This window comes from Sinocyclocheilus grahami, unplaced genomic scaffold (genome assembly GCF_001515645.1).
Source record: "Sinocyclocheilus grahami isolate Dianchi unplaced genomic scaffold, SAMN03320097.WGS_v1.1 scaffold198.1, whole genome shotgun sequence".
In the NCBI taxonomy this organism is placed as follows: Eukaryota; Metazoa; Chordata; class Actinopteri; order Cypriniformes; family Cyprinidae; genus Sinocyclocheilus; species Sinocyclocheilus grahami.
The window spans coordinates 1,278,721-1,289,640 of NW_015505377.1; the positions used below are offsets into that span (position 1 = coordinate 1,278,721).

The window sequence follows — 10,920 nt, forward strand, 5'->3', positions numbered from 1 at the left end:
AAACCAGCTTGCCATAGTATATGGACCCTTTTCTCAGATGGTGATGCTTTTCAATGGTCATCAGCATCATAAATCCAGCAGTTTTCCAATCCAAGTTTTATTTAAAAAAATTTTTTATTTATGTAAAATTATAACACTGTACTTTGTATTATATTACTTTTGCCTCAGGTAAAAAAAAAAAAGTTTACGCTGCAGCAAGGATGTTTCTAAAACAGCTGCTGTGGGTAAATATGGAAAATCTACCAATCTCTTTTTTCCCCTCTTTTTGAAAGTCATGAAAATACCTCCTGAAAACACATAGCGGGGTATTTATTTTGCTATCTGAGGAAATGGGACACAGAAAATATATTGATGTAGTCTCCTATTTACCACTATAGAAGTTTATCTAACTATAAAGATTCCCGCTTTTTCAGGAAATCAAGCTAGTTTTTCAGGAAATCAAGCTAGTCTTACATTGTCATTGTCATTCAAACTTGTAATCAAATAGTGATAGAGTTTCTAGAAAATGCTCAGTTAAGATCTAGGTGGCAGGTCTATTTTAAATAGTGAGAATCATATTATCCATCTTATTATCCAAATATTTACTCACAGAGGTGTAAAGAGTACATGAAAGCCATACTTGAGTAAAAGTACTGATACCCTACAGTGAAAATTACTCCACTTCACATTACAAGTCACCAATTCCAAAACAACTTGAGTAACAATACTTAAGTATTTTACTTACAATAAATATAGGCTCAAAAATGCACTAGTCAAAGAGACATGATAGGGAAAAACTGTAACGTTGTGGAGAAGCTGGGGAAAACAGGGAGAGGAAAGGATAGAATAACTAGAACAAACCATAAGCCAATAACCACAGGAAACAAAGAACAGAATGATGGGCAAACAGACAGTCATTACACTCAACAACTCACAAGGAACTAAAGAAACACTAGGGTTATATATACACGGGGGCTAACAAGCTTAACAAGATAACAAGACACACCTGGGGAGACTAATCAAGGGGAACAAATGAACAAATGGACTACAAACTGACTAAACACCATGGAAGTCAGGAAGTGACAAAAAAGTCCAAGACAAGGCACAGAGAACATGTAACAAAAGCAAGAAAGAGCTGATTTGTGAGAACAATCATGTTTATTTTCTAAAACTGAGCACCTCAAAATTGCAAAAACAGCACTAACAACAACAACATCCTTCAAAAAAATGAAGGATGCAACTGTATCTCTAATGTACCAATTTTTGACACATAATCAGTGACAATGTATCATCACAGGACTGTTTTTTTTGTTCTCACAGAATCTACAACTTCCAGCTCTGATCCATGCTATGATTACACCACTCTTGATGAATACTGGAGGGACATACAACAAAGCCCACATGAATATTTTGAAAATGATGACACCCTTGTTGAATGGAGTGGCTGGTATCGGCTGTACTTGAATGGAGAAAGTGCCCAGATGTCTGAGTGGTGTGTGAGTCATATGAGATGTGGTGGCTACACTGGACTGTATCTCAACGGCTCTCATCCAACACTTGAGGATGGAGTGGTGACCCGTGAAGTCATGGGAAGTAATTCATTTTGGTGGTGGGAGTGGTGGTGGGCACCTTCCTCTCAGTGTGGCGACAACACATCCACCTCCATCCAAGTCAAAGCCTGTCCAGGAGAATATTACGTCTATGAATTTGTCAAACCCAACATATCAGCCCCTATGCCGTCATATTGTGCAGGTGAATTTTTATTGTTTTTTTTCTCTTTAAAATGTTGTCAACATTTTTTAAAAGTCAATATCAAGAGTAAATGATCTAACAAGGTTAATTATTAGTTAACATATTTTAATGGATTGTTTAATGAAATGAGTATGGTTTAACCAGTTAGAATCAATGTTGTGCCATCCATTAACCATTATGTAGGTCTCACCACACCCTCTTATAGCACATAAAACACAATGCCGTGAAGTGCAAAATTCAAAATATATGTGAAACAACTGTTATAAACCAATATGGAAAATTCCTTCAAATCAATACAGTACATTGTATTTATATATAATACAGTATAGGTATTTTCACAGATTTTTTTTAAGTGAATGGTGATATTACAGAATTAGTAAATTGCTTCGTTTATAATGTATTTGTTTTCATAATTCACCTAACCTCTGGCTAAAGATAATGAACCGTTTGCTTAAATTTTAGGCCGTTTGTGTGTTAGCCTAAACAGTAGCTCACATTAGGTTCAACATCAAGTTAGCTCACATACTAAAATAATGAAGGCATTGATAAACTGCCCTGCTTTCACAGTTTAGATATATGGATGACAAACAAATTAACACAATTTATTTGTTGCTATACTTCATGCTAGTACATTTGCCAATGAGAGTAGTTATGGTGTTGCTCTGTCCCATTCTGCAGGCTGCAGCCAGATACACTAAATACACAGATACATACTGTTTTTGTTTCCACTTTATATTAGATGTCTAACTAATATGTGCTTACACCAAAAAGATGAATTGTTAGGTACAATGTTCTCATTGTGTTCACGTTATGGAACACTTTTGTTGCTCATTAGGTGGGAAATAGTTAGGGGTTGGGCAGGGGCGCCATGAAAAGTTTTAAGGGCGGTATGCAAGACAGAAATTGGGGCCCCCTTCTTCCTGGTGAATGTGTGTGTGTGTGTGTCTGACGTTTAAGAAATTAAAAGACACAGAATAAGAAAATGAAATAATTTATTACTTAACATTTATATTATTTCAAATAACATTGAAATATATTATTTCAAGTAATGAAAATGTTTTTAAGGTTTTAATTTTAGTTTCAGTTTAAGTTAACTTTAATACATAATAATATTACATAATATATTACCATGCTTTTATCTATCGTTGCAGTTTTAACTAGTTCTCTATACAACCCTTATTATTTCATTGTTCTTTAAATCATCATTACAAAAATATTTTTTAACAGTTAAATTTATTTGTAACAGTTTTCCTTTCTATTCTCAGAACGATATTACAATCTAGGCAGTAACAATAAAGAAATATAAAAACCCATAAAAGCAGCTAAACAGCAGTACAGAAGTTTTAACTCTGCAGTCTTATTATACATAAAAAAAAGAACTGTTAGCCAGCAAAATTAAGAGTTTCTTGTCCTAAATTTTTCAGACATAAAGGTAACACACAATTACATTTGAACATGTCTTGTTTTCATGCTTGCCCACTTTTCTAACATTTCATCAAAGGGAGTAGATCGTGCAACTGCGTGCTGTATTGATATGAGTGCCAGATGCACTAATCGATCTTGGTCCATTGTAGATCGTAGATATTTTTTTATAAGTTTCAGTTTACTGAATGACCTCTCTGCAGAGGCCACTGTGACAGGCATGGTAAGGAACACTCTTAATGCAACAACCAAATTCGGGAATAATGATTCAAGGTTTCTCTGAAGAATGAAGTTACGTTTTTTAATTGTGGTTTTGCACGCACATAGAAGGCCGCTTACACGACAGACATCTTGAATTAGGTCGTTCAACACATACTGTGATGTTGCTGCATAGCACCTTGCGGATTCTTCTAAATCCTCCTTTGACATTTCACTCATTTGCAAAATGAAACTAAATTTATCAGAAATCTGCCCCAGATTTTCAAATCTGGTGTTGAGTTCACTGCTTATGGTGTCAGCGATTACATAAAACACTGTTTGTTTGAAATGAATTTGGGCCTCCTGGTGCCCTGGTTTACCAGCGCTCACTTCATCGTAAAATGTTTTGTGCTTTCTGTTGCACTTCTGTGCAAACTCTGTAGAGGCATCACATTCATTCGCTAAAAGACGAGCATCTGTCACAGCCTTTTCAAACCCATCCTCTCTGTACTGGGAAAATAACATTTTCAGGTTGTCAATCAATAAAACAGCTGTATCCAGTGAAATGTCGGCAGATTGCATGGCTGTAATGGTGCATGTGATTTCGGGCAACATGTCATTCCAGATAACAAGACAAGCCATAAATTCCATAGTCTGAATTTCGTTACAGTGCATGTGCCTCTGAAGAAATTTTGCCATCTTTAGGCATTGAGTATGCCACCGAGCTGATACCTCTGAGCTTTGACTGATTCCAGTTTTGCCTCCCATCTCGTATCGCTGAGGGGTTTTAATGTTATGTCCACAAACTGTTTCAGAATGTCCCAGCATTTCACTGAAGATGCAAACATTGTGTACAGTCTTTGAACAGTTCCGAAAAATTCAATCATGCTCTGTTTGATGAGGTAGCATCGCACAATAGCAAATTAAGGCTGTGACTCGCACACGGCATAAACAATGGATCTGGATTTTTTTCCAGAATTAAAGCTTGTACTCTTCTGTGAATTCCTCTCATATTTGATCCGTTATCATAACTTTGACTGCGACAATTCAATAGATCAATCCCTAGGTTTTCCAATGTGGCAGTTAAAGTCTCCCCAAGTCCTTGACCTGTTGTGTCAGTAACTGAGCTGAATCCCACAAACGATTACTCTATCTTATAAATATAGATATGTCGGGCCTGCAGTCGAATTCAGCTGCATAATATTTCACATCTCTCACTTGTTTGCTGATTACTGACAGGATCACTATCATCAAAGATGACTGACAATTAGCATACAGTTTGGATTGAGAAGAAGATGAGAGAAGGGAGAGCAGCGATAACCCCCCCAGGGTAATTAGAACAGAACCAACATAAATGTATTGCAGATATCCTTTATGTTCAATAATTTAATTTAAACATTTTAGAAAATTAGTCTGATTCAAAGGGGAATCAGAAGGCTGAATCCTGACTGGACGAGAGGAGGGGTTTGGGATGGAGGAGGTTAATTAGCTACTGAGCAACGCAAAAGCTGCTGATAATACTGAAGGACCTAATATGTGGGTGCTGTGATAAATGTTGCATCCCTATAGGTAGATGTGGATTAGCTGAGTCAGCTGATGCAAGCTTGACTAACGTGTCCTGCCAGAACTAACGCTACGCTCAATTTTATCTAACACACAATCTGCGATGCATTTAAAAAAAATTAATTTTGTGTACACCAACTTAAATATGAAGTACACTTTTTTTCTGTCTATATTTTTTGATGTGCTGAGCCATGACAGTGTCATAACGGGCTAAAAGCTGTTGGGATGGAGGAGGTTAATTAGCTACTGAGCAACGCAAAAGCTGCTGATAATACTGAAGGACCTAATATGTGGGTGCTGTGATAAATGTTGCATCCCTATAGGTAGATGTGGATTAGCTGAGTCAGCTGATGCAAGCTTGACTAACGTGTCCTGCCAGAACTAACGCTACGCTCAATTTGATCTAACACACAATCTGCGATGCATTTAAAAAAAATTAATTTTGTGTACACCAACTTAAATATGAAGTACACTTTTTTTCTGTCTATATTTTTTGATGTGCTGAGCCATGACAGTGTCATAACGGGCTAAAAGCTTGATTAATCCAAGAACGTTTCCATTTCTTGGATTTCCGATCAGGGCATTTTTACCTCGTAAAGGTAAGTTCCTCTCTGCCAGAAACAAAATGCAGTCCAGCACCCTGGTCAGCACTTGCTTCCAACTCGCCTTTCCTTCTTCCAACGCAGCTTTTAGTTGATTGTCAATGCATTTACCTAGTCTTAATTTACTTCAAGTTCTTTCCATACTAAGCGTCAGTGTGGTTGGGTTCTGTTTTGTGTTGCTTTAATCTACTTGACAGACATCGCCAGTTACTGTATCCTTTCACGAAGCAGCTGTTGTGTGTTTTTTTCTCCACCGAAAACTTTGCACGCAAAGCAGTATACTTTGTTTGCTTTATGGGAAAACATCAATCGGTCCCGTTCCACTTGTACCCCATTTGTTAATCTTCTATAGCAGTAGGCTTTTGAAAAACATTTATTACTGTCCTGTGATCTTGGGAATGGACCATATGGGAATTTCGGAGGACCATTCTCGGTCAGCATCATACGAAATGAATTAGTGACTTTATCTGGGCAAGGCCAGTTTAAGGGGTCATGATCAAGCAGCATTTACATTGTCTGTTTTACTCAGTTGTTCCACGCTATCATCAGTGACACTGGGCTTGCTGGTGGACTGTCCTGCTTCACTCTCACTGACAGTTGCTTGTTTATTAATGCCATCAATGTGAAATGTTGCGGCCTTAAAGGGATAGTTCACCCAAAAATGAAAATTTGATGTTTATCTGAATACCCCCAGGGCATCCAAGATGTAGGTGACTTTGTTTCTTCAGTAGAACACAAACTAAGATTTTTAACTCAAACCGTTGCAGTCTGTCAGTCTTATAATGGAAGTGAATTGGAATCACGGCTTTGAGAGTCAAAAAAACATACACAAACAAAACCAAATTAAACCCTGCGGCTCGTGACGATACATTGATGTGTAAAGACACTAAACAATCGGTCTGTGCAAGAACCTGAGCAGTATTTATATCGGTTTTTACCTCTGATGCACTGCAATGTCTGAAATGTCCTGAGCACGTCCTGAGCGCATGCGTCCTCGACAGCCGGCGTGTGACGCGTCTTCTTCTTGCTTTACGGCGGATCGCAGACTTATAAGTGCATTACCGCCACCTTTCTCTCAATTGGACCATTGACACTCTATCTACAATCTCAATTATAGGCGTGTCAATGGTCCATTTGAGAGATAGGTGGTGGTAATGCACTTATAAGTCTGCGATTCGCCGTAAAGCAATAAGAAGAAGATGTGTCACGCGCCGGCTGTCGCGCTCAGGACAGTTCAGTTCAGTTCATCAGAGGTAAAAAACAATATAAATACTGTTCAGTTCGTTTCGTGTCTTTACACATCAATATATTGTCACGAGCCACAGGGTTTAATTTGGTTTTGTTTGTGTATGTTTTTTTGACTCTCAAAGCCGTGATTCCCATTCACTTCCATTATAAGACTGACAGACTGCAACGGTTTGAGTTAAAAATCTTCGTTTGTGTTCTACTGAAGAAACAAAGTCACTTACATCTTTGATGCCCGGGGGGTAAGCAGATAAACATCAAATTTTCATTTTTGGGTGAACTATCCCTTTAAGGTCGTTGCACACTGTCCAAAATTTCCGTCTGAAATTTTTGCATGTTCAAAAATAAATATGACCTCATGTTGTGTCAATCACGTTTGCACACTGCCTCCGAAACTTTCATCTGTCATAAAAAAATTTGGATCAGGTTTGATTTTCTGCGTTTTCACATCCGTAGTATGCATTTTGATAGGAAAGGATATAAATAATACCTCATGTTGTGTCAATCACGTTTGCACACTGCCTCCGAAACTTTCATCTGTCATAAAAAAATTTGGATCAGGTTTGATTTTCTGCGTTTTCACATCCGTAGTATGCATTTTGATAGGAAAGGATAACGAATACGAAAACATTTTTAAAACGCATGCCAAAATTTCGGACTCAGTGTGCAATGATCTTTACTCTCGCTAACCTGTAGTCCCGTCTTTCTGAAGTTTTTAATTAACAATTGTATACAATATTATTAGTTAACGTGTTCTTGTATATAAAAAAAATACATTTTTAATTATTAATAAAAAATGTTCAACCAAAGTGGTGATTTGGGGCCCCCCTAGCGTCCTGGGCCCATATGCTCAGCATATCATCCCCTTTAATGGCACCCCTGGGGTTGGGACAGGTTTGGTGGTATGGTTATGTTTATGGGTGCGTTAAGGAGTAAGGGAGGAGTCAACAGTGTTCTTCCGGAAATCAGATTTATTACAGAAATGAATTACAGCTGTAACTGATTGCATGTATTGTTAAATATAAGTACAATGTAAATATCATATGTCTGCACAGTAGGTTAAATTATACATTTGAATTTTAGAATATTGTAATTGATGACACTTAATAAAAAGTGGGTCCCAGTATTTTAACAGTACTTTTGCAAACTCCATGACAGTTGCTTTCAGCAACATCAGTGGTGATCCCTGCTACAACTATGAGTCTCTGGATCGTCCCTGGAGAGCCAACAATGAAAGTGGAGACTGGATTTGTGATGAATATTTCTCCTGGAATGGCTGGTACCGGCTTTTCTACTATGGAATGAATATCCAGATGCCAGAGACCTGTGTGGATTCATATAGCTGTAACACAATCTATAATCTGTGGCTCAATGGTCCTCACCCTCAGATAGAGGATGAAGAGGTGATCAGAGAGGTCTGTGTAGGGTCTTATTGGGGCAGCTGCTGTGAATACAAGACAAACCCCATCAGAGTGAAAGCGTGTCCAGGCAATTACTATGTCTATGAACTTGTGAATCCACAATTCTGGTGTTCAGGATACTGCACAGGTAAAGTGCTTTTTCTCATTTTTTAAACAAAGTCTTTCAAAACTTTTAAAATTACTTCAATTTGGTCTTGAATGTCCTTTTCAGATGTCAACACCATTTCATGGCCGGTTTCCACTGTCAGTCCAGATATAATCACTGGATCCAGCGTCACCTTGAGTAAGTTACATTTGAATTTATTCATATACCCCCACCCCCCTAGTCTCTCTCTTTCTCTATTTTTTTTTTGCAGTGAAACTGAAATCTCATGTTTGTGTTAATATGTTTGATTAGTTCAGATCTGCACTTGTGAAGTTGCTCATTGAAATACTATATGACTGATCTGTTTTGGTCTTTCTACTAACAGATTATGACCCGTGCAATAACTACAACATACTAGACAACTACTGGAGAAGCACATTCAATTACTGGTCTATGTATGGATACATCTCTGATCATGATGACACTCGTGAAGAATGGGATGGCTGGTATCGACTCTTTATTAATGAGTCGAGTGCTCAGATGCCTGAGTGGTGTATGTCCTACATGTCATGTGGAGGTTTCAGTTCTCTGTATCTTGGTGACTCTCATCCTCGTCTAGAAGATGGAGTTGTTACTCGTGAAATTTATGGCTCTCACCATGCTCAGTGCAGTTACTACAGATCTGAACCAATCCAAGTCAAAGCTTGCCCTGGAAATTATTATGTCTACAAATTTACCAGACCAACAATTTCGATCCCAGCTCCTGTATATTGTGCAGGTACATTCATTCATCTTTTCATTTGCCATGTTTATCACAAATTGGATTGGTTTGTATTCATATTATTATACTGAATAGATATAATATGCATCTGTTCTCTTTCTACTTTTTTGTCCCATAGTACCTTTCAGTACCCCAAGTGTAGACCCCTGCTACAGTTACACCAGTCTGGATGAGCTTTGGAGAGCCACTGACAATCCTTACTATAATAACTATTACTACTATGGCTTGTGTGATTATAATGTGGAGTGGAATGGCTGGTACAGGCTGTTCTACAATGGTGAAAATGCTCACATGCCAGAATCATGTGTTAATTATGGCATGTGTGGCTCTTATGAACCACTGTGGCTCAACGGCCCTCATCCACAGCTGGAAGATGGAGTGGTCACCCGTCAGGTCTGTGCTTCCACATGGAGTGGCTGCTGTGAATACACATCCCACCCTGTACGAGTCAAAGCCTGTCCAGGAAATTACTATGTTTATGAGTTTGTCAAGCCACTGTTTTGTGGAGATTACTGTGTAGGTGAGTATTTGCTCATATGTATTTAATTCATTGCTTAATAATAACTGATGTTGATATAAAAAAACGTTCTTACCACCAGAAGCCATAAGTCAGACCATCCCACCAGTGTCTACACCAACACAGACAATCCCACCCATAGAATCCATAACTTTACCAATCACAACCTCTGGTAAAGTATTATTTTGTTTCCTTTTAAACCCTCATGAATACCTTTGTGTATGCATCCCCCCCCCCCCCCCCAAAAGTGCAGTAAATTCATAGCTAAATAAACTTCAGAAATGAATAAATGATGTTCAGTCAGGGCCAGATTTACACATAGGCATTCTAGGCACGTGTCTAGGTTTGCTTGTCCAGGGGGGCCCAAACACAATAAAGAGATATATATTATTTTATAGTTATAGGCTACTATGGGCTCTCTATGGGCTAAAGGAGAAGGACAGGTCTTTTCTCCTAGATGCCCCGGTTTCGCCTGCCGGGCTTTTCGGAGCTGCTGTTGAGACAGTAGTCTGTAAGTTCAGGGAGGCGAAGGTGAAGTCAGCGGCATTTGAGCACTACATCCCTCGCCGTAGGTGGTGTCCTTTCGATCAACCACCTGAAGCTGAGCCTGCCGCCGGGCCCAGCTGGAGGCAGAGTCAGAAGGCGAACGTAGCTGCAAGAGCCCCGCCTCAGAGGAGTCGGGGCGCTGCGCAGCGAACTCGCCCAAGGCAGAGACAGCACCTCAGGGAAATTATCGAAGCCAAGAAAGGCAAGCCGAAGCCCTGAGTCCAAGGCTTTGATTTGATTTACTGTTAGCTTTTGTTAATAAAGCCCCTTACTGCTGCAGTTGCACGTTGATTTAATTTTTATGTTGTCATTTGCAACTTGAAAAGTATTTTTTCTTCTACTACAATTTTGTTATGTAGTGGGTATCAGTCACTAATTTCAATTCGTAGTTTTCCCAGTACAATGGCGGCTTTCCCGTTGTATCGGTGTTAGGTTGTGAGATGTGTTGAGGAACGTGGGCAATTCCGCGAATCGCGTCCCACTCCTTCAGATTTTTCTCTGTTATACGAATTGTGTTATGGGTTTAGAAAGTTGGGCAGAATCTTTCTTGCTTCCCACTTCTTATTTTCAAGTAAACGGGATGAGGCAGGTTGCCTCCGTACTGCACAAGACTGTGACATGTGTTGAGAAGATGGGCAGTATTGCAGCTTGCATTCCCATTTCTTAATCTGTTATGCAATAAGGCAGGGCGCTTCCCCTTCTGTATTGCGCTTAACACTGTGAGAAATATGCGAGAAGGGTGGGCTATTCCGTGGCTCGCGTCCCACTTCCTCGGCTGTAATCCTCACAGTATTATATGGTTTGAAGTA

The 10,920-nt window shown here is 39.0% G+C and overlaps 1 protein-coding gene across 1 annotated transcript in view; it reads left to right on the top strand.

Moving 5' to 3' along the window:
• Nucleotides 1-1,262: 1,262 nt before the first annotated feature.
• LOC107595216 (uncharacterized) overlaps nt 1,263-10,920 on the top strand; it is a 22,736-nt gene continuing 13,078 nt past the window's right edge. Inside the window, exons 1-6 of the mRNA XM_016285560.1 lie at nt 1,263-1,731; nt 7,920-8,309; nt 8,394-8,465; nt 8,653-9,045; nt 9,167-9,568; nt 9,648-9,737. Coding sequence (XP_016141046.1) covers nt 1,263-1,731; nt 7,920-8,309; nt 8,394-8,465; nt 8,653-9,045; nt 9,167-9,568; nt 9,648-9,737 — 1,816 coding nt within the window. The remainder of the gene's footprint in view (nt 1,732-7,919; nt 8,310-8,393; nt 8,466-8,652; nt 9,046-9,166; nt 9,569-9,647; nt 9,738-10,920) is intronic.